The sequence below is a fragment of the Pochonia chlamydosporia genome, chromosome 1 (genome assembly GCF_001653235.2).
Source record: "Pochonia chlamydosporia 170 chromosome 1, whole genome shotgun sequence".
NCBI lineage: Eukaryota > Fungi > Ascomycota > Sordariomycetes > Hypocreales > Clavicipitaceae > Pochonia > Pochonia chlamydosporia.
In genome coordinates, this window is record NC_035790.1 from 6,857,392 (window position 1) to 6,880,662 (window position 23,271).

Genomic DNA, 23,271 nt, shown 5'->3' on the forward strand with positions numbered 1-23,271 from the left:
GTCCGGCCACGCAGGTTGAAAACTGGGCTTTGACCTGGCAAAGAGAGAGGCACGGTCAAAGACGTGAAGTTGTGGCCGCGCATCACAGCCGCGGTTTCAAAGCAAATAAGCGTGTGGTACTCCTTAATGACTCCATACGGAATTGCGGGATGCAGTTGGCAGATTTGGGGTTACACAGACGAAGCTAATAAACCAGCTCCTTCGTACGGAAAGGTGGTTGTCTTGATTGATATCCACACGTTGCCACACCACCAGGACAGGCCAACGCCAACCAGCCATGAGCCAGAGCCAACGCCAACGCCAAAGCCAGAGCCAGAGCCAACGCCAATGCTATCGACCCTTGATCCTGGATGTGAGCGCCACATCGTACTTCGGGTGGTGGCTGATTGCATACCCGCTCCGGTTGCAATACCGCACCCTTACCACTCCTCGGGCTGGAAACGGCATCAACAAATGCGGATCCGTGCATGAGATCTGAGGTGAGGCTCAAAGATTCAACTGAAGGGAATGAGGGAAAGGGGACAAAAGCCATAAAAAGACACGAGGCTCGGTATGCAAAGCCAGTACCATGACACACACAGCTATGCCCCGTTTGTCTAGCAACCCAACAAACAACCAAGCTTGACAGGCAAGCAAGTCTGGCTCGAAGTGGCATTGCATCGCACTGCACCAGGGATTGGGACTGAGACTGGGACTGGGACTTGCACTGGGAGGCTTCTGTGCCTTAAGTCCAATACTGCCACTGGACTACGCATCTTGCATTTGACGTGCATTTTGGCATAGAAGCACCTGCCAGTGAGACACGACGTTGATCATGTTCAAGTCCAATCAGAAGGGAATGCCATTTTCGAGACCAAAGAACGGCCCCCAACATTTTGTCTTGCCTTTAGTTTTCGACACCTACGTGCAACGGAACGCATACTCTCATGACTCGACTGGGCCCTTGTTTATTTTGCGAATCTATTGGTTTTCCGTATCCAGATGCATAGGCGCGCTGATGATCCATCTATTTCAAAGCAATGTGGCATGCCAGTTCGACGTCTTCCCACACTGATTGAAGCCTTGACTTTGAGCAGCAGTCCCGTTACAAAAAAAGCAAAGGGTTCTAATTCTGGTACTGTGTCAAATGGCGCTAACGGGTCCAGAATACGGCATATTAAACTGTTCAGCTCCTTCTATAGCCACATCTTTGGACCAGGATCAACATGACGCCGCTGGATATGCCTTGTCTTGTGGCGTGATGGGGTCCAATTCATTCAGCAGAGTGCCATCCTCGCAACCATCTCAGTACTGCAATGAATAACACACCTAGCAAAGATCAAATAAAATGTCCGGATCCTTTTCTTTTTTTCATGCAGTACAGATCACAGTCATCATCTGCCTCTCTCCGGTGGTGCCATGGTAAAACCAATGTTGCGATATTGGCAGACCGGGGAGGCAAACATTCTGGGCAAACCCCCAGCAGCATTGTAATCAAAGCCGCGAGGCATTTCGGGGTGCAAATGCACGTCGCTGCAAGAAGTTTGCATTACAGCAGTAACGTGAATCATGCTGGATGTCGCAGACTCGACGAGTACTTGGAGCCGTTGCTATTGCCTGTCTCAGCTCACAAGGTGTATTTTCGCAACCTTGTACAAGTCATGTCATTGTTTAGGCAGACAAGGCCAGCATGGGGGCCATCCAACAATCTGACTCAGACCTTACCTCGCATCAAGGGCAGGAAGAAAGGTCAAGTTGGACTTGTCTAGGCGTGTTGCGTGTTGCGTGTTGCGTGTTGCTTGATGCGTGGTGCATGTTATTACATGCAATTTCCAAGGCCTACGGAGTATGAAGAGTATGCTACAGTGATGGGAGGCAGAGACAACGAACGCACCGCCTGCAAGCCCAGGGCATTGCCGAGAAGGCATGTCTCACTCGTCCTGGTGATGGATGGGAGAAGTTTGTGGTCAATCTGGGGGAGTGTTGTTGTTAATGTTGTTGTCAATATGACGACCTATGGCAGCCTTGCAAGGCATACCCCTCCGATCTCCGTATAATAACCAGCTTCGGTATGGTGTTTGTTCGGGTGTCGTGCATGATACCTACTGAGCCACGGATAGAGTGTGAAACAGAGGAGCACATGTGGCATATGGATGTGTGGTGGTGTTGTATACGATACAAGTTGATGTCTCTCGGGCTGGAGAACCGCCATGGTCAATCTGCATCAACGACCAGACCCTTGCTCCCTAACCAAACATGGAAGCAATCTACGGGAAGCACAGGAGGCAACCTTCAACAAGCGGTGACGAGATGCAATAAGGGTCGCATTATGGGCTTGGTCTGAGCCTCAATCAGGTTTGATTCAATCTTAGGCTCGGATGCGGAGAGTTTTGGCGCGTCAAGGCGGCCACTGGACTGGCCGCATCGAAGGAGTCTGGTGCATGTTTGCTAAAAGCCAGAATTGCGGGCAGGTTTGTATTGGGCGAGTGTGCTGACTGGGATTAGCAGCACCTAATCGAACATGTACGAACATCTGCGGCCTTCCAACGCGATTCACGGTGTTTGTCAAATTGACAGTCAGTTGGTAGGCGGCTTTGACAAGGGATGACGATGATGACGATGATGATGCAGAAGAGCATTAGGTACCCTCTCATCCAGACCAAGTTCAAGCAGAGTGACAGACGTCCAAGGTTTGATGAAGTCACATACTCTGTACTATGGACGGAGTAGATGTCTCAGTTTCAGTCTACGCATCTTCGATTGGCCGGATAACTGACGCTCCTGACCTGACTCGCACTCGTGCAGATGTAGGGTAGGCGAGGAAGTGACGGGGCTGATGTGATGGTAAACATTGCAACATGAGAAGAGCAACAAAAGTGTCAAGTTGGTGCTGTTCATTCAGCACCAGGTATTCTATGTCACGAATTTTCAAGGTGCTGACACAATAGAAGAGCCTTGACAAAGAGTTAGTTACGAGGCGGTCGCCATTGTGGAGGAACGCGACCAACACTCAGCTCGAGCAGTCTTCATCATGACGGTGGCTACGAGGAGGATGAAGACGCCTGAAAAGCAGCGGCCACCATCAGGACAAAACCAGATTATTACAAAAGGGGACACGAAAACTTGAGCCTCAATAGAGGCAGTCACCACGAAGCTATCGGCACATAGTGTAATTTGCATCAATTCAACTTTAAAAATGGACTAGCACGACCTTGAACACATTTAACATGAGATGAGGCGCCACCACCGGATCCGGCCATGACCATAGGCAACTACAAGGTAGTTCAGCCAACCAAGAATGTTGCACATGGTCAAGTTTGTCAACTCATGACACATGGGTTGCGAAGCTCGTTGTTACCGGGTTTATTTACTTCAACAGGCAGCAACTTTTCACTTTGTGGGCGACCCTGGTTGAAGGGTCAAGGTTGCAGTCAAGGGAGCCGAGCCTATCCCATCCTATCTACCCTATTAACACGAATCCATATCTGACCAGACCTGACCTGACACTTCATGACGCAATCATTTCAACAGTAACCAGGCACAAAACATCACCCGGCTGCGTTTATGAAGGCAAACCAGGGGCTTCAGAACGCCAACTCAATGCTATTCACCCTACTTAGGTAGTTACTGGAATACAGGTGACGCAACACACATGATACAAGAAGAGCGGGCGCTTGCGCGTTTCCCTTTCCCTTCCCTTGCTTTTACCGCCGCGCCGCCGCCCGCAGATCAGCCTCAATCACAACATTCGTCTCACACGCGCACTTGACACCACCAACTTGTATCCCCTTGATTTCGCCAAAACATTCAATATAGAGCGTCGGGGGTAGCCATTTCTCTTTTGGCGACATTGTTTTTGCTTACTGGAAATTTCCCCTTTTTTCGCTTTGCTGGCATCGGGCTCAAACAGAGTAAGTTGAGTCAAGTTGAAGACGCAGACAGAGTCACCAGACAGTCCTCAGTCGACTCAAGCACTACCAGACACTTACTAGCCGCCCTGTCAAGAGGGGCAAGACCCAACCCATCGCGCCTTCTGTTTCAAATCTCGACCATTTATCACGACCTGCCCTTGACCTCATTGACCCTCATTGACCAGACCCTCGTTGATTCTCCGACCTTTTACTCTTCATGGCCACATCCTCCCCTCTCGTGGCCCGCTCTTGACCTGCAACCAAAGCAAGTTTGTCTGCAGCAACTCTTTCGACATCAACAACCACGGAGCACGGCGTAGTACCAATACCCGCGCTCGAACCTTCATCCAAGAACGTCACGTCACATCTCATAAGCGCCCTCCGATAGATCGTCCATCAACATCTGTCACGGCCGACCTCGTGAGCTTCTGCCGACAAGGCTAGCCTCATCTACCACCGGGCTGCATTGGCGGCCAGGCCGCTTGACGTGGTCAACCACCTCATTCACTGCGGGCAAGCAGACAAACCGGGGAGCCTGTGCAGGGCTGGGCAGGGCAGGGCCAGGACCAACGAAGCCGGAGCCATGTCATGTCATGACATGGAAATCAGTAAAGGCATTTGAGGCTCTTTTTACCATAATCGGCACGCCTGAACAACATACTCAAGCCATACTCTCTGTTCTAGCACTCCGACCAACCGGAAGAACTCACGACACCAAGCTTTGGGGCATCAAATTCTCGCCCGTCTTGCCCATTTTGGCTTCTCCATCCATCCATCCTGGCTCACCTCCATCCTGGTCTATTTTTCTATTGTCTACCTGGTCTACCTACGCGGGCTTCTGCTAGTCGACTGGATCACGGCCAAGTTTTGTGACCTGTGTCTTGGGGCAGAGCTACCCTGACGATAACTTCCACACCATACGGAGTACGCCCGCCATCTTTGACTTGTCCGTGGGTCATTTGCCGCCACATCCCAAGACCCTGACCGAAACAAGAACAGCCTCAGCTTTGGGTCAATCAACAAGCCTAGGAATCTTGCATATCTGACGTCTCGAGCTATCCCTCCCAGTCAAGACTGTATACTTCCCCATCGTCCGGACTCCAGAACCGCCTACTACGACACGCACAGTCCGTCTGTCACTTGCTCTTCTTGTCATCATGCAGCCATCACCCCCGGCAGGTCAGGATGGCCAGCTCATCCATGGTTTCCAGATCAGTTTAGCCTCGTTACAACATTCTCCAGCCTCGTCATTATCCGAGGGGGTCTGGCTAGAAGATGTATCGGACACTCCACTTCGTGGCCCGAGTGATGAGCTGGCCAGCCAGTCTTTACCAGAGGCTACTGATGCCCAACCCTGTTCTTCATATCTTGTCGATTCGTATTCAGGGATGGGGGCTGCGATGGACAATTGCCGTTCCGCAGAACTTGTTGTTGACATGGACGCCAGTTCTGATATTGACGGGGCTGTCGAGGATGGGCCGCAAAGTTGTGATGAAAGCAATGATACCCAGTTGACCCCTAACCCACACAGCCTTGTTACTACTGCCGTGAATTCTTTGGCTCCCCTGGAATGCCTACCTAACGAGGTGCTGCTTAATGTCCTTGGGTTCTTGGACGTTGGTGATTTATTGGCCACATCTAGGGTAAGCTGACCGTGTGTTTACTTCTTTGCGAATACTGGTGATTTGTCATGTCCTTTCATCTGGTTCTTCTTGATCATTGCTTTCTCCAATAATCTTTGAGCTAAATAGTCTGTTTTGTATTCAGACACTGTAAAAAGTGCACTTGTCTTCTAACAGGCACCCCCAAATGGTCCTCATACTAATTCGTAATCCCAGACCAATCATCTTCTTCGAAGTTTATCCCTCGCTCCTATCCTTCACCATTATCGACTTCGGCGTAATCGCCAGATCCTGCCTCCGTTGCTTTCATCTCCCAGCAGACCCACGGTCGCGGACCTCATTGCGCGGTCCATCTTTCTCACTCACACATCCGTCGTTTCCCGCCGCCTGGCGTGGTCCCTGGTCTCGATCCGTCTATCACGAAGGTTAGCTGCTCGACCTTCTCCCGAGGCTCTTGTACAGCGATGTGTTCTGCCCAAAGAATGCGTGCCTGGCATGGCATCAGTTCACATTGCACCAGGCATAGTAGCCAAGAGAAAGGCCATTGAAAAGGAAAAGGTCAAAGATGGACTAAGGCGCTGGATCGCGGCGAAATGGAAGGGTGAGCATAGGGAACGGGAGGAGGAGTTGAGACGATGGCATGAGAGCAAGGGAATAGGCCGTGTTTGGAAGCTGACCAAGTTTTGGGAACGTGTGAGTCGGGGAGATGAGGTGTGATTTCGGTGAAGATGCTTACTTTATGGGAACATATGGGGATTGTTTCGGACATCAAGGTTTGATGCTGTTTGATCGTTGGCGAAACCTAAATTCGACTGCGTTTTGTATAATAGGTGTTTGGGAACGGGATGTTTCATGCATATAGCAAGCGGGATCTTGCGTGGTTTGTGACCGGAGCTATTGACTGTCTATTCGTATTGCTGATATAACCTAATCAATATACTCATACATCAAGGAAGGAACCGAATCTGGACCATTACGTTGAATGTGTGAAAAGAATTTAGCTCCATTGTCACGTTCATACACACGCACATCTAATCACACCCCACTCAGTCTGGCTCGACACCGTAGGAATATAGTCCAATGTCCAATTATACAAATATGTAATATGCAACCCATAATATACACCCTAACAAGCCGACCTGCCATGTTGACTGAGACGCCAACTCTGAATACAAGTCCCGAAACGCCTTTATGTGCGGAACCGAAAGCCATCCCAATCATCCTCCTCCTCTTCATCGTCATCCTCATCATCTTCAATCACCACCTCCTCCACCCCATTCTGCTTACCTGCCCCCGCCAACGACGCCTTATTCAAAACATTTTCCTGGCCCTGACTCTCTCTCCTCTTTTTCAAAAACTCCTCCCTCTTCTCCTTGAGGTTCTTCACCCGGGCTTCCAGTTCCTTCATCTCCGCAAACTCATCTTCCAGAGCGCGGGTTGCCTCCTCTTTCTCGTCCTCAATGTCAACGTCTACTTGGGTTTTGCGGTCCGCATTCTCTGCGTCTTTGGCTGCCGCTTCTTCCGTCGTCATGGCTGGTGCGGAAATGACGGCGCCTTCATCGTATGGTGCTTCTGCTGCCGCAATTTCTGCTTCAAAGGCTGCCCATTCTGATTCATCCACAGGGGCTGCCGCTGAAGGTTTGTCGGCTGTAGCTGCTGCGAGGGCATTTGACGCTGTGGATGCTTGGCTGGTGGTGCGGGCGGCAGAGGTGTGACGGGATGGTTGTAGCGGTGTTAGAGGACCGCCTGCTTGGGATTGGATGGCAAAGTAGCCGCCTGATGCTGAGGAGGACGATCCGCCTTCTCTGTGAGCGGGCGTGGCTGGCCGTGAGGGAATCTGGAGCTCAATGCCCTGAGAGGGGGTGGTTGATAGTCTTCGCATCAGACTTGGTGGTGTCCGTGTGCTCTCTTTGCTGTTGTTGCTGCCCGCGCTGGTGACTTGGTCTGGGGTGTTGGTGCTGCCGCTCCTGGCGGCGTCTTTGTCCTGAGACGCTGCTGCTGCTGCTGCGGCGGCGGCAGCAGGAGTGCCGTTGAATGCTATGCCTGTTAGGGGCGGGATGTCAGGCTTGCTGCGTTTTCGACGGATGGCATCCCCCATTTCGACGTCTTGGTCGTCATCTTCATCTGTGGGATGTAGTTTCCGCTTGTGGAGAGCATTGTTGGTGGTGGTGTCGTCGGTGTTTGAGGATGCTGAGTTTGGTTTGGTGAGGTTCTTTTGTTGCAGTTTTTGTTTGTGGCCTTGGCTGAGGAGATGGCCGTCCCATTGTGATTCCGCCTTGAGCTGTTCTCTGCAGAGAGTACAGAGGAGCTTGCCGGCATCTGAGTAGGCGGCGTAGGGGTGGTCGATTCTTCGCGCGGCCTTTTGCTGGCGGAGGAGAGATCTGACGTCTGCCATGACGGCGGTTTGTATGTGTGGTTTGATAGATGGGCTTGAGGCTCGAGGTTTGAGATGAGGTTCAATGCTGCATGTGCGGAGGGGTGGCAGTGGTGAAGCTGGCTGCTGTGCTCAATTGGCCATTTGGGGTGTCATGTATTGGGTTGAATTTGAGATGTGATGATCGATATGGGTGTGAAAAGCTGCGTGAATATGAGGCTGGCCGTATTCCTGATGGTGATGGGGGTGACGAGAGGAAGTAATTTGACTGTCACCTCAAAATGTCAAGTCAAGTCATGTCTGGTCCGGTCCGTGAGTTGACCCAAGCTCAGCCCAAGTGCTGGCTACCTTAGGTAGGTTTAGTTAGTGCCATTAAGCTTTCACTTTCAGAGCTGGGCGTCACTGCACTCTTTGGCATCTATTGTCTCTGCCCCGGCATTTACCCGGCGCAAGACCACGGGAAGCTCCAATTCAAAGTCGACCAGTTGACATCTTTTGCACTTGATACTATGCGAAAGGCATCCCCATCCAACATTATTTGTGAAATAGTTGCTGGCCACAGAGGCACACGGCGCAGAATTCGACCACCTTTTCCAAATAAAATTTCATGCTGTCTCATCGTCCACCCGCCGATATCACTTCAAGCTTGAGCTGAGCTGAGCGTAGCAGAACTGGCCGTGATCCAATCCTCAGTAACCACAACAGCAATGGCCGAGCAAGAGCCGCACTCGCTCGCATCCACATTCCCCAATCCGCCTCCTTTCTGGAGAGACTTCACTCCAGATAGAGTCGCGCGAATCGAGGACCTACGCAGCGCCTTCGCCGGCGGTGCCAGCGAGCAAGCGTCCTCATCCTCACCCGTCGTCCGCATCCCAGGCCTCCCAGAGGAATTGGCGAATCTACAACCGCCCCCCGAGCCAGCAGACGGACGATGGCGAGTATTCGGCGATCAATACATGGTAAACACACCCTTGCTTCATCCGTCAATCGACCACCACCAAAAACTAACCCTGTCTCAAAGCTCGACGACAAACTCCCCACCCTAGAAGAACAAGGTATCACCAACCTCTCCACCACAGGGCCATCCGAGTCCAAGGACGCAAAACACTACGACCGCGCCTTTGAGCTCAAAAAACTCGTCAAGTCTCTGCTCCTCAACTTCCTCGAGCTGTCGGGCACGCTGTCGCGCAACCCCACCGACGCAGAAGCCAAGATTCAAGACCTGCGCACGCTGTTCATCAACATTCACCATATTTTGAATGAGTATAGACCGCATCAGGCGCGGGAGTCGGCTATTGCCATGATGCAGAACCACTTGGATAAGACGCGGGACGAGACCGTTGCGATAAGGACGCAGGTTGAAAAGGCGAGGAAAGTGCTTGAGGGACTGGGGAGTATGGGACTGGGCGAGATGGACGTCGGTAGGGACGAGGGTGCGGGGGATGGAGTAGATGAGAAAGAGAGGCTGAGAGTTCAGAGGGAGATGGAGGTGTGGGCTGCTACGGATGCGGAGTTTGCATAGGTTGTGTTTGGGTTTTGCGATTTTGGTTGCGCATAGCATGGCGTTTTGGTTCTGATGCTGTGGCATCTGGGATGGGATTATGTTTTCAGTATGCTATGAGGGTGGCTTTGATGGGGTCACACAATTAGATTTGGCTCAATTTATTGTTTACATGATAAGGATTGAATAGTGACTCGCAATAGCTTGAGAAGAGTCATGGCAATTCGACATGACTCCAAACTCATCATCAACTTGAATTACACGTTCAGCTACTAACTCGCCATACAATACGCTGCTGGCTACTGGATATGATAGCAAAGTCTCCGCCATACTCCCAAACACCCCCGCAATGTCCCTCCAAAAAATGACGACATCCCATTCTTCCCTTTTGATAATACGATAGCAAGCAAGGAAGAACCAAAAAGACCACCGCTGATATATGCAGGGTATAGAGCCGCCAAAGTAAAACCGCATACCCAGCCTATTTGAAACCACGTCTGTGAAACGAACTACTCCCATCACGGCGAGCAACATGGTGCCCATGTAATAGCTTGCCTGTGCCCGTGCCCTACGACGGTGCTCCGATGGCGGCATTGCCTTGTGCTCTCTTCTCCGAACCTTCCTTCTCCAAAAGTGCGCCCAGATATTGTAGATCCTGGCGCGCTCGGGGATCCTTTTCGTAAATCGATTTTATCACTTCCCATTCCCGTCGAGACATTTGGAACGCCTGTGGTAGCAAAAACTGTACTGTAGGCACGCTGATGAACTCGCCTAGCACTTGGGCTGCAGTTGCTTGCCCGGCTTGTTGTGCCTGATACTTTTGAGCTTCGGTCATTGGACCGCCGCCAGGGGCAGGGGAGTGACTCGGCGGAGGAACTGCAGTCTGTGGAGGCGGTCGTTGCATATGTGGCGGCTGAGGGATAGGCACTGGCGTTGTCGACTGAGGTGGTCCTCCGTGATGTGGCTGACCAAATGGGCCTTGAGGAGTTGCAGGCGAGAATGCCGGCCCTGACATCGAGTTGCTTCTCTGTCCACCTGGTCCAGGGGTTGGAGATGCGGTAACGCTTGGGGGCTGGGGAGTTGGCGTGGGCGTGAGTTCGTCTTTACCTTGCTTTAGCTGGTCTGGTTCATTGCGATACACAAACACAGCCAGCAGCATAGGTTCCGTCCTCGTCTTCGGGATGTAATTGTCAACGAGGTTCAGCATGAACTCTGGGTGTCCGTCATCGCCGGCAGGTACAGGCACAAGGTACGTATCCCTGACATTTCCTGCCACCTTGTTACCAACGACGCCGTATCGACCCTTGCTAATAAAGTAGTCGACCAATGACTTAAACTCTTGTTGCGACTCTGCAGATGTCGGTATGATGCTGACGACAACAATGTCGGTGAGGTTGCTGTAGCGCAGGCTACATAAATATTCAATTGCACTCTGCTGTGGAATGCGTCCAGCAACCGTCATTCGCTTGGGAATCAGCTTCGACCAAGGCCCAAACGAAGAAAAGTTGGCTCCGCCAACATGCTTGGCCGTGGCCTGGAAGTCCGCAATGGAACTCATTGCAAGCGACCCCTTCCAGACAACGTCAGGGTCATGCGATTCCTCGGTTGGTGAATACGGCGGCGATTCCGTCTCATCTTGAAGCATTCGATCGACATCTGGGTCAAATCCGGGGCCGTTTGTATTGAGAACTGGAGCAGACGGCCGACGATTTTGAGATAGTGTTGGCGACTTGACGGTTGAAAACACCTTGTTGATGTCAAAATTTGACTGGGTAGGGGAGTGTTGTGCTGTGGACAGAGATGGTGATCTTGCTTTCAAATCAACATGATCTCCTCCGGTCGACTCTCGTTTAACAAGCGGCGGATGCTGGTTGTCACCTTTCCGGGGTCCGCCAGCCATGGGCAAAGGAGCATCGTTCAGGGCAGTCTCGTCCTCAACGACCTCTTCGCCTTTGTGGGTTCTTCGAACACGGGGACCAGTTTCTTGTGTATACAAGATGGATTGTTTCTCCGCCTTTGCCCTCATTTCAGCCGTCTGTTTTTGTAGTTCAGCTGACGCGAGCTGTTCCGATGTCATGACGGCTAGAGTTGCAGGTGAGTGGACGCCATGCAGCAAGCCATGCATCACTTCCGGATTGTTCTTAAGGTTGAAGGTCAGAGACTTTATCTGCTGATTGTATTCCTTCTGGCCTTTGGATGCCGGATGGGTGTCAAAGACGGCCCGCTCTATTTGCAAGGCGTACTCTTCGGACACACTGTCCTCTGTACTGCCTTCTGGAATCTTGAGTTCTCCATCCTTCACAATCGCGGCAAGAACATGAGAAATAGACTTTTTCAGAGCTTTCGCAGGACCTGATCGTGGCGGAGCCAATTCTGATATCGATGCAGCCAGGTCATCAGGCTTGGTGTACTTGGAGGCCCCCGTAGCAGTATCACGTTCTGATACACGGCGCAGTTTGGCCGACTGTTGTGCGTTAGTTTCAAAGCTAGTGAACGGTTCGGGGTAGGAGTGAAGTCTTACCTTGCCGTCTGTGTCTTGAGATTCTTCCCTAGACTTTCGCTTGGTCTGCTTTGCGGCGGGTTCCTTCCTATCCTTGGACGCGGGCTCGGGTGCTGGTGATGGCTTCGCCTTGGCTTTGCCATCCTTGTCCAGCTCGTCTTTGGAATCACTAGTTCGCTTGCCCTTGCCTTTTCGTCCTCCCTTCTTCTTCTTTCGCTCAGCCTCCTCTTCCTCGTGTGCTTTCCGTCGAGCCTCCCATGGCTTTTCTCCCTTGGCAATACCTGCCAGAAGCTCTTTGTGATCTTCCGGCCGACACTGTTCACACCAGTAATTTTCAGGGATTTCGTCCTCAAAGGAGCTCACACCAACGCACACATTGTGCTGCCAGGCGTAACAAGTTTCGCAAGAGATCCAAGCCTCGCCCGAGTCCTCATCTTGTTCTGTTGCTCCGCAGACACAGCGAATAACTTCTTCAGGCTCCTGCGACTGATCCTTCTCTTGCGCCTTCTTTGTTTTCTTGGTTTGCCGTCGCTTCGGTGCTACTGCAGGTTCGAGTTCGTCGAATGACTTCGTATGTTGGCCCTTGGTCGCCCTGACTGAGCGCCGAGGCTCTGCTTCTCCTATGAGCTTCATGTTAGGTCTCGTGGTTCTTGGTCTGGCTCATGCCCACACGGAGTTGCTTTGATTCGCAACTCTTGTGGCATGCGCCTTAGATCTCGTAGAATGAATTGCAGTAAGCTTACCAGACATTGCGTCTTGAATGGAAGGGAATGGTTTTCCCGTCGTCGTCACGATTGGGAGCGACGCGCGTGTGGGTATTTGGTTGCCTTCTTGCTTGCTGTCTCGTGTGCTTTTTCGCGATCTACTTTTGCAGGCGAGGATTCAAAGTTGTCTAGCTCTCTCAAACAGACATTTGAAATTTACGATGCTGACAGGCTAGAGAGTCACGACTATAACAAGGCAAACTTTGCCAAGAACAAATTCAACCACTGCCAGCAATCCTTCTATCTCCGAGCAAACGTTTCCAAATAGCACACGTTATTCGCGCAGTTTATTAACAGCCTTTTTATGCGTTGGCTAACGAACGGGCGACTCAGTCTTGTGGCGTCTTCAGGAAGCTTTCGCGACCGGGTGTGGGAAACGGTCTGGTCTGGTCTGGTGGGATAAGGAAAAAAATAATAAGGAGTGGGTGACGCAAAGGTGGGCGGGTGGTGGATAAATTTCAAGCTCGCGGCCGCGTCAAACGAAAACAGTGCCGCACTTGCGCAAACCGACCTAGGAGGTGGAAAGGTGAATCTGTAAGTCGCCAAACGCGTGAACTCGTGTGTACTCTGCACAGGTTGATAGGCGGGCCGCAGAAAACCTAATCTGATGAAAAATGAGGATGTAGATGTAGATGGAGGAGTTAAGATCGTCGAAGAAATGTCGCCGCGGAAGGCGAGGATGAGGCAGGTCCAAAGGAGCTTGACTGTGGCGGCGCCTGCTTTGGCAAGTGCGGTGGTGACAAGCTTGTGAACCGTCACACGAGCCGGTACGTACCAACGTATCGATTAAAAATCTGGAGCCAGGACTGTCTGGTGGCACTTGCCAGTTGGGAGAATGTCCTGGACACCCAAAGCATTTTTGACAACCGAAGGCGGCAAAAGTTCGGCAGATCAGCACGACACAATGTTGATGAGTCAGCCATTTTGTTTTGGCTAGGAAACCGAGCACAGACTGTTCATCCAAGACGCTGTGGCCTGAGGTGTCCATCGCCCACCTCAGCAAGGCTGGCACAGGAGCTCACCTACGCGGCTAGCTTGTGCCTGGAGCTCTCGCGCCAGCAAGTGACGCCTGTGGTGCAGCATCTCAACCACCAAACCAACCACGGCATCACACTCTCGTCACATCGCCTGGCTCACTTCCACCCCTCTCATCGAGATAGGATAGTTCCCGGCTTCTGGAGAGCAATATTGAGTTTTTCTGTTGCAACACTTGACCCGACGAACCTGTCGTTTGCCTAGCCATGTCTCGTCGATACGATTCCCGAGTATGTCTGCTGGTCCCTTGGATGGTTTAAGCTCAATACTAACACCTAGCCCTCACAGACAACCATCTTCTCGCCGGAAGGTCGTCTCTACCAAGTAGAGTACGCCTTGGAAGCCATCTCCCACGCCGGTACTGCCATTGGCATCCTCGCCAAAGATGGCATTGTCCTCGCCGCCGAACGGAAAGTGACGTCTAAATTGCTGGAACAAGACACATCAGCAGAGAAGCTGTATGTGTTGAACGAGTGAGTTGCCACATTGTAGTTTCATGTCATCTGCTCTAGGCACACTGTCTAATAGCTTTTAGCAACATGATTTGTGCTGTTGCTGGCATGACCGCCGATGCCAACATCCTGATCAACTACGCCCGCCAAGCCGCCCAGCGATATCTCCTTACCTACAACGAAGACATTCCTTGCGAACAGCTCGTCCGCCGTCTTTGCGATTTGAAACAGGGATACACCCAACATGGTGGTCTTCGACCCTTCGGTGTCTCGTTCATCTATGCTGGCTGGGACCCTCGAAGGCAATTCCAGCTGTATCTCAGCAATCCATCCGGAAACTACGGTGGCTGGAAGGCAACCAGCGCTGGTGCCAACAATGCCAGTGCACAGAGCTTGCTGAAGCAAGATTACAAAGAAGACTGCACACTGAAGGAGGCATGTGCCATGGCTGTTAAAGTATTGAGCAAAACCATGGATTCTACTAAGCTAAGCAGCGAGAAGAGTAAGTGCCAATTCTGCAGAAAATTTGCCTGACCAACTTTGATTGACATGGTATGCAGTTGAATTCGCCACGGTAGGACAAACGGAAGATGGCAAGATTTATCACCGATTGTGGAGTGCGGATGAGATTACGGCGCTTTTGAAGGAGCACGATTTGGCCAAGAGCGAGGATGCTGAAGAGAAATGAGCAACCATGTGCATGGATAGACGGGATTGATTTAGAAGCGGGCCGCATCACGGCGGTTCTTGTAACAATACCACAAATGAACTGGATGATATCAAGCCCAGTGCAATGGTTTCCAACGGGTGATATTTCTTTTATTGACATCAATGGCCATGGTCGTGTATCCAAAATTATTGACATGGCAATGTGCGAACCCATCTGTACATTCCAACCCGCTCTGTCTTGATATAGTACATGCGTATCTAATCTGGTGCAGGCAGCATAGCAATTAATCATCAGTATCATGATGACCTTTGTGGCTGAAGCTCATATTCGTCGCCTCCAGAAGGACCACCTTCCTCCTCATCCCGAACCCGCTGCCAAGCCGAGGATTGCGCATCCGTACCGGGTCGGGGATATGGCTCATGGCATCTTGCACTCGACAATCTCGGCCAATGGCGCCGATAGCTCCAATATGCCACACTCATCCCTAGCACAGATCCAACACAGACGTCATACACGTCATGTCTGTAGTCTTCACATCGCGAGATGGCAATCAAAGTCGCTGCAACAAGCGGTGACAAGCAAATTAATGCCCTGCCAAGATCCCTCCCGCCAATAGGATGATGAAAAACGTGCAACTGGCCGGCGAGAAATAAGCTCAAGAAACCTAAACCTGCAAATGAGAAAGAAGAGTGGCCGGATGGGAACGATCGCCAACCATCCTGAAGCTTGTGTGATTCATGGGTTGTGCACACTTCAATGTTGACTAGGACGTTCTGTTTCGTGCCTGGTTCTGGGTGACATCGATCCAGAAGGTCAGGGCGAGGTCGGCCCACGGCGTTTTTAACCACGTCGGTGAGGAATAGTGTGAGAACTATTGATATGGCGAAAGGCAGATATGTGACTTCATGTTTTGTAATGGGGGACCTGGCAATGAGATTGTAGAGTATCAGGACGCCCAGAGGGACGAAGAGTGCGTATATGAACATCCAGACTGGGTTGTGTCAGCTGGCGGCATCAATTGCGCCTGTCTTTGCGAAGGCCAGTTTGACTTACAAACAGATACCCGTTCATGTACAGCATGCGGGTATGAAATGTGCAGGTCATTGATGAAGAACATTCGGTGAAAAGGCGTGACAAATAATGCGAGCTGGCGAACATCAGCGATTTGTACGCTAAGCAGAGGATTAAGTAGAAGGTCATACGGCAAGCCATCCTGCTAATAAAATTATGAATCCAACGTATTCTGGAGCGTATGTCGTCTGGGCAGTTGTCAGAACTCAGGATCATGTGTACGGGTGTCTTCTTGGATGTTGGCCATCCAAAGTGAGTGAGATGGGAGCTAGCTTACTTGCCAGGCTCGACTGAGGAAAGATACCGGCCCGCTGGATACAACGCCTCTGCGAGCAGCCATGGTGATGGATTTATACCGCGGTTCCCTAGCTTAAGATATGCATGCTGTGGTGGTGGCCATGGGGATCGATTGCTATGAATGAAGCAGGGAGGAGTTGGTGTTTGGATGAAGCTGTGAACACGAAGCTACCTTGACAGTGCGTAACCCAACAGGGATGGATCATAGAGGGAATGGAGCACGAGACTCAAAGTCAGCCACCATTGATTAAATACACCCATGTTAACCGTCATTGAAGCTAATTCTTGACCACATCAGGGCTTCGCAAAGAAGCGATGGATATAATTGCCATAGTCAATGCATGAAGATCGAGTTTTTATTTCCGGGACTGATATGCGACCTGGAATAAACAAACGTAGGTGAATGAATGACCATTGCTCATGCAGTCCGGTTGCAACTGGTTGTGGCTGCCCCACAATGAGCAAGCTGCCGAATGTATTTTGATGTTTGACATTGGCTTCCAACTTTTACCATTCTGATGCAGACATAACATTCGCCAACCTTTCCTTTCCCTACCTCCGGTGGCGACGCAACGATGGCGAGCAATGGTGGGCTCAAATCAACATACAAACCGTCTGCTGCCGCAGTAGCAGCATCGGCTCCATTGCCGCCGGGATGGACAGAACACACAGCACCCACCGGCCATAAATACTACTACAATGCATCGACAAAAGAATCGACCTACCAGCGGCCTGGTGTCCCTCCACCTGCGCCGGAGCCTGTGCAAGACACGTACTCGCCGTACGCGAACTTCCCATCTCTCGCCGATCCCAGAGTAGCAAATGCGTACCTAGCGCAGCTCAATCCCCAGAATCAGTCGCGAAATAGAGGTGGTCACAGTGGCAGGGGAGGTAGGGGCAGCCATGAAGGCCGACCAAAGCCACAGCCCATCGATAAGCCTAGGAAAGCAGAAAAGATTCCTGGATGCGAGCCATGGATGCTGGTATACACGAAATATTCCAGACGCTTCGCCTACAATCCTGTGAAGAATGCCAGCTACTGGCGCATTCCCGAAAGGCTCATGGAGGGGATCCTGGAGCTCGACAAGGCACGAATACGGGCCAAAGCTGCTGGCGAGTCGGATGAGATGAAGGAAGAGAAAGCCACCAGCGAAAAACCTGCGCCGCAGATCGAGGAGCAACAGGATTACGATAGCGATGAATACGAAGAAGTCGAGGTGGAAGTGACAGATGATGAGGGTGGTGACGACCTCAATGCTGAGCACCCGTCAAAACGACGTCGAACATACGAGACTGCCGATAATGAAGACGATGCCGAAGAAGAAGAAGATGTGGAAGAAGCGGAAGGGGGTCCTGTCGAGTTTACCGAAGCGGACATTGCGGCGCAACTTCAAGCTATGGGAGAAGAGTACGGCCTGGAACCAGGCGACTACGACGACGGCAATATGGAGAGCTGGCCCGAAGGCACAGAGGGTGTCGATTTCTCTGAAGAAGACGCCAAATTCCTTTTCAAGGACTTGCTCAACGACTACAATATTAACCCCTACAGTCCCTGGGACAAGCTCCTCGAGGAAGGCAAAGTTATGGACGACCCACGCTACACAGCGCTCGCCACGACACGTGCACGCAAAGAATGCTGGGATGAGTGGACGCGCGAGAAGATTGCCGAGCTGAAAGAGCTACGAGCTAAGCAGGAGAAGAAGGACCCCAAGATCGGATACATGGCGTTTCTACAAGAGAAGGCCACACCGAAGCTATACTGGCCGGAATTTAAGAGGAAATATAAAAAGGAAGATGTCATGAAGGACATGAAACTTTCCGACAAGGACCGCGAAAAGGCGTATCGCGACCATATCAACCGTTTGAAGCTACCCCAAACAAAGCTCAAATCAGACCTTACGGCGCTCCTGAAAGCACAACCAGTTCACTTGTTGAATAACAAGTCGTCACCGACGAACATGCCCCCAGCTGTGCTCACAGATTTACGCTACATTTCATTAGAGCCCAAAATTCGCGACCCCCTTGTTGAAGCGTATATTCAGACACTACCGCCCGCGCCGGAAGACGTTGCAGCAGCAGAGGAGGATGAGGAGAGGAAGAAGGCGAGGGAAGCGAGGGGAAAGCGTGAGAAGGCACTGGAGGAGAGAAATCGTGTGGTTGAGGAGCAAAAGAGGAGGAGGGAGAGGGATCTGATGGCTAGTAAAGCCCGGTTGAGGGATGAGGAGAGAGAGTTGGAGGTTGCGATGAGGGTTGGGAAGAGAGGACTGCAGAGTCAGTTGCAAGAAGAGGCGTGATGCCATTATACCACGTACAGAATTCAAGCTTCAAATGATACATAACTTTGACCAGGGAAGTGCAATCAATGAGCATGCTGCACGCCATCCTCGCTCAAAATCATCAGTGTCACGCCCATGAATGGGTACATTCAACGTAGGCATCTACCAAACTTACGATATATCTGCTCCCAAATCAATATTCAAAGCTACAAACCCTCAAAAACACAATTTGCCCTCCGTTCAATATCCCCCGCCCACGTCCTCACGTCCTCCGTCCCCGAAACCCCATCATCCGTAACATATGCATCCACAAGCCCATTATCCACCCACTCGAAATACACATTCCTCACCTTCACACCCTCTTCACTCTTCACCCCCAATCCGTCCCACGACCCAGTAACCTCACCTACATCATTCTCCTCATGCCCCGGCGCCTCAAACGGGAGTACCTTCTCCTTCTCACTGACAACCACCACCTTTACATTCTTGGAGACGTGCCTCGCCGCCAGGACAGCCGGCAACGACCCCGCCTTGTTGCTTACATTTCCGTACTTGTCGATCAAATCCGCCCCTATGAGAAGTAAGTCCGCGTCATGGGCGGCAATTCCCGCCGCTGCGTCCGTCATCACCGTGATTTCAATGGGGATATTGTGTGAAGCAGCGTAGGAAGATAGCTTGTAGGCTAGTTTGGCACCTTCGTATAAAGGGCGGGATTCGAGGATGCGAATATCCATTTTGTGAGGGAGCGTGGTGAGCGCGTGGGTGAGACAGCTTGTTATTGTTGAGCTGGATGATAGTGTGACGATGTTTATGGGTTTCTCTGGCGGATATTGCTGGAGAAAGGTGGTGAATGAGTTGGCGATCTTTGAAGTCGATGTTTCTCGTTGTTGACCAAGGTCTTCTAACGAGGTGACGATATCCTCTACTGTTCTCTGAGATAACCCATCGTTCTTCATCTTCGCGTGAATAGTCTCCAAACTTGAGAGCATGACACTCAGGATGGGTGCTCCCATGCTCTCCCGCCCATTCTTCCACAAATGCCACGCTACCCTTCGCACATTTGCCCACCAAATTTCCTCGTCTGCCATATCTAGTTGCTTTAACACGCGGATAAACACCCCGAGTGCAATACCAGCTAACTGCCGCGCACCACTCTCATGATCTGCCTGTAACTGCGTCAAACCGCCATCTAGAGTCGTCGACGCAGGACCGCCCAGATCAAACACGAACCACACCCTTCTTAAACTTTCTAGTAGTCTAGGAACACCAGGGAAAGATTCGTCCGTAACGGCAGAAGGATCAAACCATTCGTAGCTGTCGTGCTCCCAGTCAATCTTAATCTGAGAAGGGTCACACCCGAAGATGAATCCAAACGGGTTGATAGTCCATTCGCGCTGGATGGACTCATCGACAAAGGAATACGGCTTTCCCTTCCGGAAGAGCAACGAAGAAGGTGTAAGTGTGGTTTCTTCGTGGATTTCTCGCCACGCCGTTGCGAGGGGGTTGGCGTCCGTGGATTCTATGGAGCCCGATACGGGTGCGTATTTGTGTCTGGGGAAATGGTTAATGAGTGTTGGGCGTGCAGGAGGAGAGTGACAAACTGGTATGTTCGGACTTTATCGCTTCGTTTGAAGAGGGCTACTTTTGGGACGGTGTTGGGGGTCTTGTCCTTGGGGAATTGGAAGATGAAACTGACGGCTACGGAACGTTTTGTGAGTTCCGCCATTTTGGGTGCGTTGTGAGACCGGTTTGGTGACGGCGGTATCTTCAAGCACGGTTTGGGTTGTAAAAGAGGCCAAGTTTTGATGGTTTATGCACAAAGCTTATGAGAACATTTGAACGTTTGGCTGGGTATCATCGGATTGAGTGGTGGCAGGTGTTACAGCATGACGTTGGCATGGCGTGGTCAAGACTTGAACTCAAATGACAATTGGTGGGGACGACACAACCTACATCAACAGCAAGGCAAAGGGACAAGTTGTATCCAATAATCTTAGTAAATTAAGGCATAAACTACCGTGCTTAGGAAAATTCGTAACATCCAATTCTCTGCTCTCATGACAAAGGTATAAAAGTCGTCTAACTAAAAAAAATAATGACCTCGGGGCCGTGATATCCTTTGCAAAAACCAACTCTCTCCGAAATATTCGCCAAATCTCTAGACTAAAAAAAAAATATGCCTCCTCCATGCGTATAAATCGTATTTATTCATTCACATAATTGTTGTAAATTGGCCAATCGTCGCCCATCCACGTCACTAATTCGTCGTAGAGCACGGGATCGTCCCCTATTGGCATGGGAGGCGGCGGAAGATCTTGTGAACCAAGGTGTGGTGCTATGGGTGGCGCCGATGAAGACGCCATGCCAAGCATTGGATCACGGCCCACGGGTGCGGTCAGTCTTTCCACCAAATTGCGAAGCTCTTGAAGCGTTTCGGCACAGCGTTGACCATCTGTGTTGCCCTTGGAGGCAGCTTCCAGCATCTTCTCGATGGCGTAATCGACGTCGTTCATAGCGGCAATGGCATCCTCTTGTGTAGATTGCTCTCTGAAAACTAAGGGCCGAAGAATAAGGCAGACAGCAGCATGGAAAATAAAATGCAACCCTGCATGCAAAGTCTTGCGGTGGCCGTTCAATGTCGAAAGATGTCGAGCGAGTACCGCGTTACGTGATGCGGCGGAAATGCAGCATTTGAGATGCTCAACCTGTGGGACACTGTCCATTGTTGTAGTTTGAGCCATTAAACGATCAGCAACTGCGCGTTTGACCGCAGATAGAAAGAGTGGTCGAATAGCCACGATGAGAAGTTGGTTGTATCTCATATGAAGCAAGCAACTTGCTGGGTCATTACTTAATCCGTCGGTAAGCTGCAAGGTCGGTGGCAGGGCAGACTGCCATTGTTCAAGCATCCAAATGGCGTTGTCTGGTTGACGAGTTCCGGCTTCAATCTTCGCTGAGTGATAAGTGTTGCCAACAACATGGCCCGATATGCGAGAAAGCTCGACATGAGCCCTAAGCCCGGAGGCAGAAGGCATCGACCTGTAAGAATCGTCAGCGTCTTTCCTCTCCTCAGTTAGATGTGTGTTTGCATACGGTTCGTCTGCTGGCAATGGCAATTGGATGGCCTCATCCGTAATTGTGGGAGGTCGCCCAGTGAGACAGCTCAACCATCGGTCAAGACAGTAGACAGACCAAAAAACTCTCTTGCCTCGCTCGTCAACCCAACCTCTGTGCGCTCCGAGCATGATGCTAATGTGCATGGCAGCAGTAACATACATGTAGGCTGCATCTGGGCGGTTTGTCTCGACAAGATAGAAGCTCATCATGGCAAGAGATGCGACATCACCAATGGTACGGCGCTTGATCTCTAAGGGATTGCCAAGGAGCATAGCCGCCCGCGCATAATAAGGCTCACTCAGAGATGGGTGGGAATCCGAGCTTGGTGGTGGCTGCGTCGTGGTGCTTTGGCATGCAACGGCGAGGGCAGCATGATAGAAAGCGAGATGTCGATACGCACTCAGATCTGTCTCCGGCGAGGGTGAGGCTGGAGCCCGAATTGGAACTGTGCCCAAGTCTCCCCACCAGTAGATACCACCACTCGGCCACTGACCACCACCGTCCTGGATGAAGTGTCGCAACTCGGATAAGACGACTGCTATGGTGCTGTCAGGCGGTAGCCACAGAGGGTTCACTGCATGATTGAGCGGGCGCTGGTCGTCGACGGTGTAGTTCCCCAGGCTTGACAAGAAGTTACTCTGGTCAACTCTGGCAGGATGATCTTGGGGTGAGGTGGGTAGAGCTGCACCCATCAACTCCTTGAGGTGATCCAAGAAGGTGGCACCCGAGGTTTCCCCCATATATCTGCCCATGCCATCGGCATCTTGAAGCAAGCGGCCGGGACTAAGAACTTGGTCATCATCGGTGGGTTCGGTCTTGATAGAGTTGGTTCCTGATGGGTGACTGGGAGTCGTGTTGGCCGCTCCATTAGCCGACTGAATGGCACTCGCGAACGGGCTCGTTGAGGATGAGGACTCGGGGCTGGCGGCGTGATGCAAAAGCTCTTGGCGTCTCGTCGGATCAGCTACCGCATCTTGCAAGGCTTTCTCGTAGACTTCAACCTTCTTTCGCAAGTCATCCAGCTCGGCTCGAGGTACGGAGACCTTCTCTACAACTGTCGGGTACACACAGTCGCGGGAGGTCGAGGCGCATTGGCTGCAAGGGCGATCTCCAGAGCACTTAATTCGGCGGACATTACAGCTATTGCACCTACTCGAGGTCGTCCGAGAAGAGGACACGGATTAGCCAACAGTCGACGTCTGTGCTAACGAGGTGAAGTATCTTTGAAAGCCCCGATGGTGGCACTCAGCCATTTTGCCCATTGTCTCAACCCCCACCAGTTCACGCTCAGCCAGGAACGTGGACTACGGGGATAATTTTCCAATCGAGCCAAGTACAAAATGCGCCAATGAACCACAAACAAATACAAGGGAAGGACAATGACTTACGCCGTGGCCACTCGTTTGCGATGCTCGGGGGCTACCTTGTGGCGCCGAGGGTTGACAGGAAGTCGCTGAGAAGGTCGACGATCGCCATGGTCAAGTTGCATCTTTCTTCGCGACAAGCTAGGTGACACTGGGTACGAGGCACCTTGGTTTCGTGCCGGGACTATATTACGTGGAAGACGCAGACAAAGTTTAAGCTTTCCTTTTCTTTATTTGCAAGGAAGGTCGGACTGCAAAAATAAAAACAAAAATAGAAAAAAAAAGGCCGACTAGGGCGAGACTGTTTGGATAGGTAATAGTGAAAAGTGGCGGGGTAA

At 51.4% G+C, this 23,271-nt stretch overlaps 9 protein-coding genes across 9 annotated transcripts; 5 read left to right on the plus strand and 4 right to left on the minus strand.

Moving 5' to 3' along the window:
• Positions 1–1,352: 1,352 nt before the first annotated feature.
• VFPPC_18671 (hypothetical protein) lies at positions 1,353–1,748 on the plus strand (the record flags this gene model as incomplete). Its single annotated transcript, XM_022430248.1, has 1 exon — positions 1,353–1,748. One exon carries the CDS (start codon positions 1,353–1,355, stop codon positions 1,746–1,748), a length of 396 nt encoding a protein of 131 aa, XP_022286008.1.
• Positions 1,749–5,047: 3,299 nt separating this feature from the next.
• On the plus strand, positions 5,048–6,291 carry VFPPC_13161 (F-box domain-containing protein; the record flags this gene model as incomplete). Its single annotated transcript, XM_022428862.1, has 3 exons — positions 5,048–5,533; positions 5,729–6,205; positions 6,286–6,291. The coding sequence occupies 3 exons, from the start codon at positions 5,048–5,050 to the stop codon at positions 6,289–6,291; spliced, it is 969 nt and encodes a 322-aa protein (XP_022284761.1).
• A 410-nt stretch (positions 6,292–6,701) lies between these two features.
• VFPPC_01810 (transcription factor Zn, C2H2) lies at positions 6,702–7,907 on the minus strand (the record flags this gene model as incomplete). Its single annotated transcript, XM_018281577.1, has 1 exon — positions 6,702–7,907. The coding sequence occupies one exon, from the start codon at positions 7,905–7,907 to the stop codon at positions 6,702–6,704; it is 1,206 nt and encodes a 401-aa protein (XP_018150354.1).
• Positions 7,908–8,593: 686 nt separating this feature from the next.
• VFPPC_13162 (RNA polymerase II mediator complex protein (Med7)) lies at positions 8,594–9,408 on the plus strand (the record flags this gene model as incomplete). The annotated part of the gene is made up of 2 exons (XM_018290939.1): positions 8,594–8,845; positions 8,908–9,408. The coding sequence occupies 2 exons, from the start codon at positions 8,594–8,596 to the stop codon at positions 9,406–9,408; spliced, it is 753 nt and encodes a 250-aa protein (XP_018150355.1).
• A 547-nt stretch (positions 9,409–9,955) lies between these two features.
• On the minus strand, positions 9,956–12,520 carry VFPPC_01811 (PHD finger domain-containing protein; the record flags this gene model as incomplete). The annotated part of the gene is made up of 2 exons (XM_018281578.1): positions 9,956–11,851; positions 11,909–12,520. The coding sequence occupies 2 exons, from the start codon at positions 12,518–12,520 to the stop codon at positions 9,956–9,958; spliced, it is 2,508 nt and encodes an 835-aa protein (XP_018150356.1).
• A 1,372-nt stretch (positions 12,521–13,892) lies between these two features.
• Positions 13,893–14,826, plus strand: VFPPC_13163 (proteasome component Y13; the record flags this gene model as incomplete). The annotated part of the gene is made up of 4 exons (XM_018290940.1): positions 13,893–13,916; positions 13,975–14,159; positions 14,222–14,640; positions 14,699–14,826. The coding sequence occupies 4 exons, from the start codon at positions 13,893–13,895 to the stop codon at positions 14,824–14,826; spliced, it is 756 nt and encodes a 251-aa protein (XP_018150357.1).
• A 1,925-nt stretch (positions 14,827–16,751) lies between these two features.
• Positions 16,752–18,470, plus strand: VFPPC_01813 (FF domain-containing protein; the record flags this gene model as incomplete). The annotated part of the gene is made up of 1 exon (XM_018281579.1): positions 16,752–18,470. One exon carries the CDS (start codon positions 16,752–16,754, stop codon positions 18,468–18,470), a length of 1,719 nt encoding a protein of 572 aa, XP_018150358.1.
• Positions 18,471–18,658: 188 nt separating this feature from the next.
• On the minus strand, positions 18,659–20,178 carry VFPPC_18670 (initiation factor 2 subunit family domain-containing protein; the record flags this gene model as incomplete). Its single annotated transcript, XM_022430247.1, has 2 exons — positions 18,659–20,003; positions 20,054–20,178. The coding sequence occupies 2 exons, from the start codon at positions 20,176–20,178 to the stop codon at positions 18,659–18,661; spliced, it is 1,470 nt and encodes a 489-aa protein (XP_022286009.1).
• A 478-nt stretch (positions 20,179–20,656) lies between these two features.
• Positions 20,657–23,058, minus strand: VFPPC_01815 (fungal specific transcription factor domain-containing protein; the record flags this gene model as incomplete). Its single annotated transcript, XM_018281580.1, has 3 exons — positions 20,657–21,491; positions 21,546–22,718; positions 22,958–23,058. 3 exons carry the CDS (start codon positions 23,056–23,058, stop codon positions 20,657–20,659), a joined length of 2,109 nt encoding a protein of 702 aa, XP_018150359.1.
• Between the last annotated feature and the right edge of the window lie 213 nt (positions 23,059–23,271).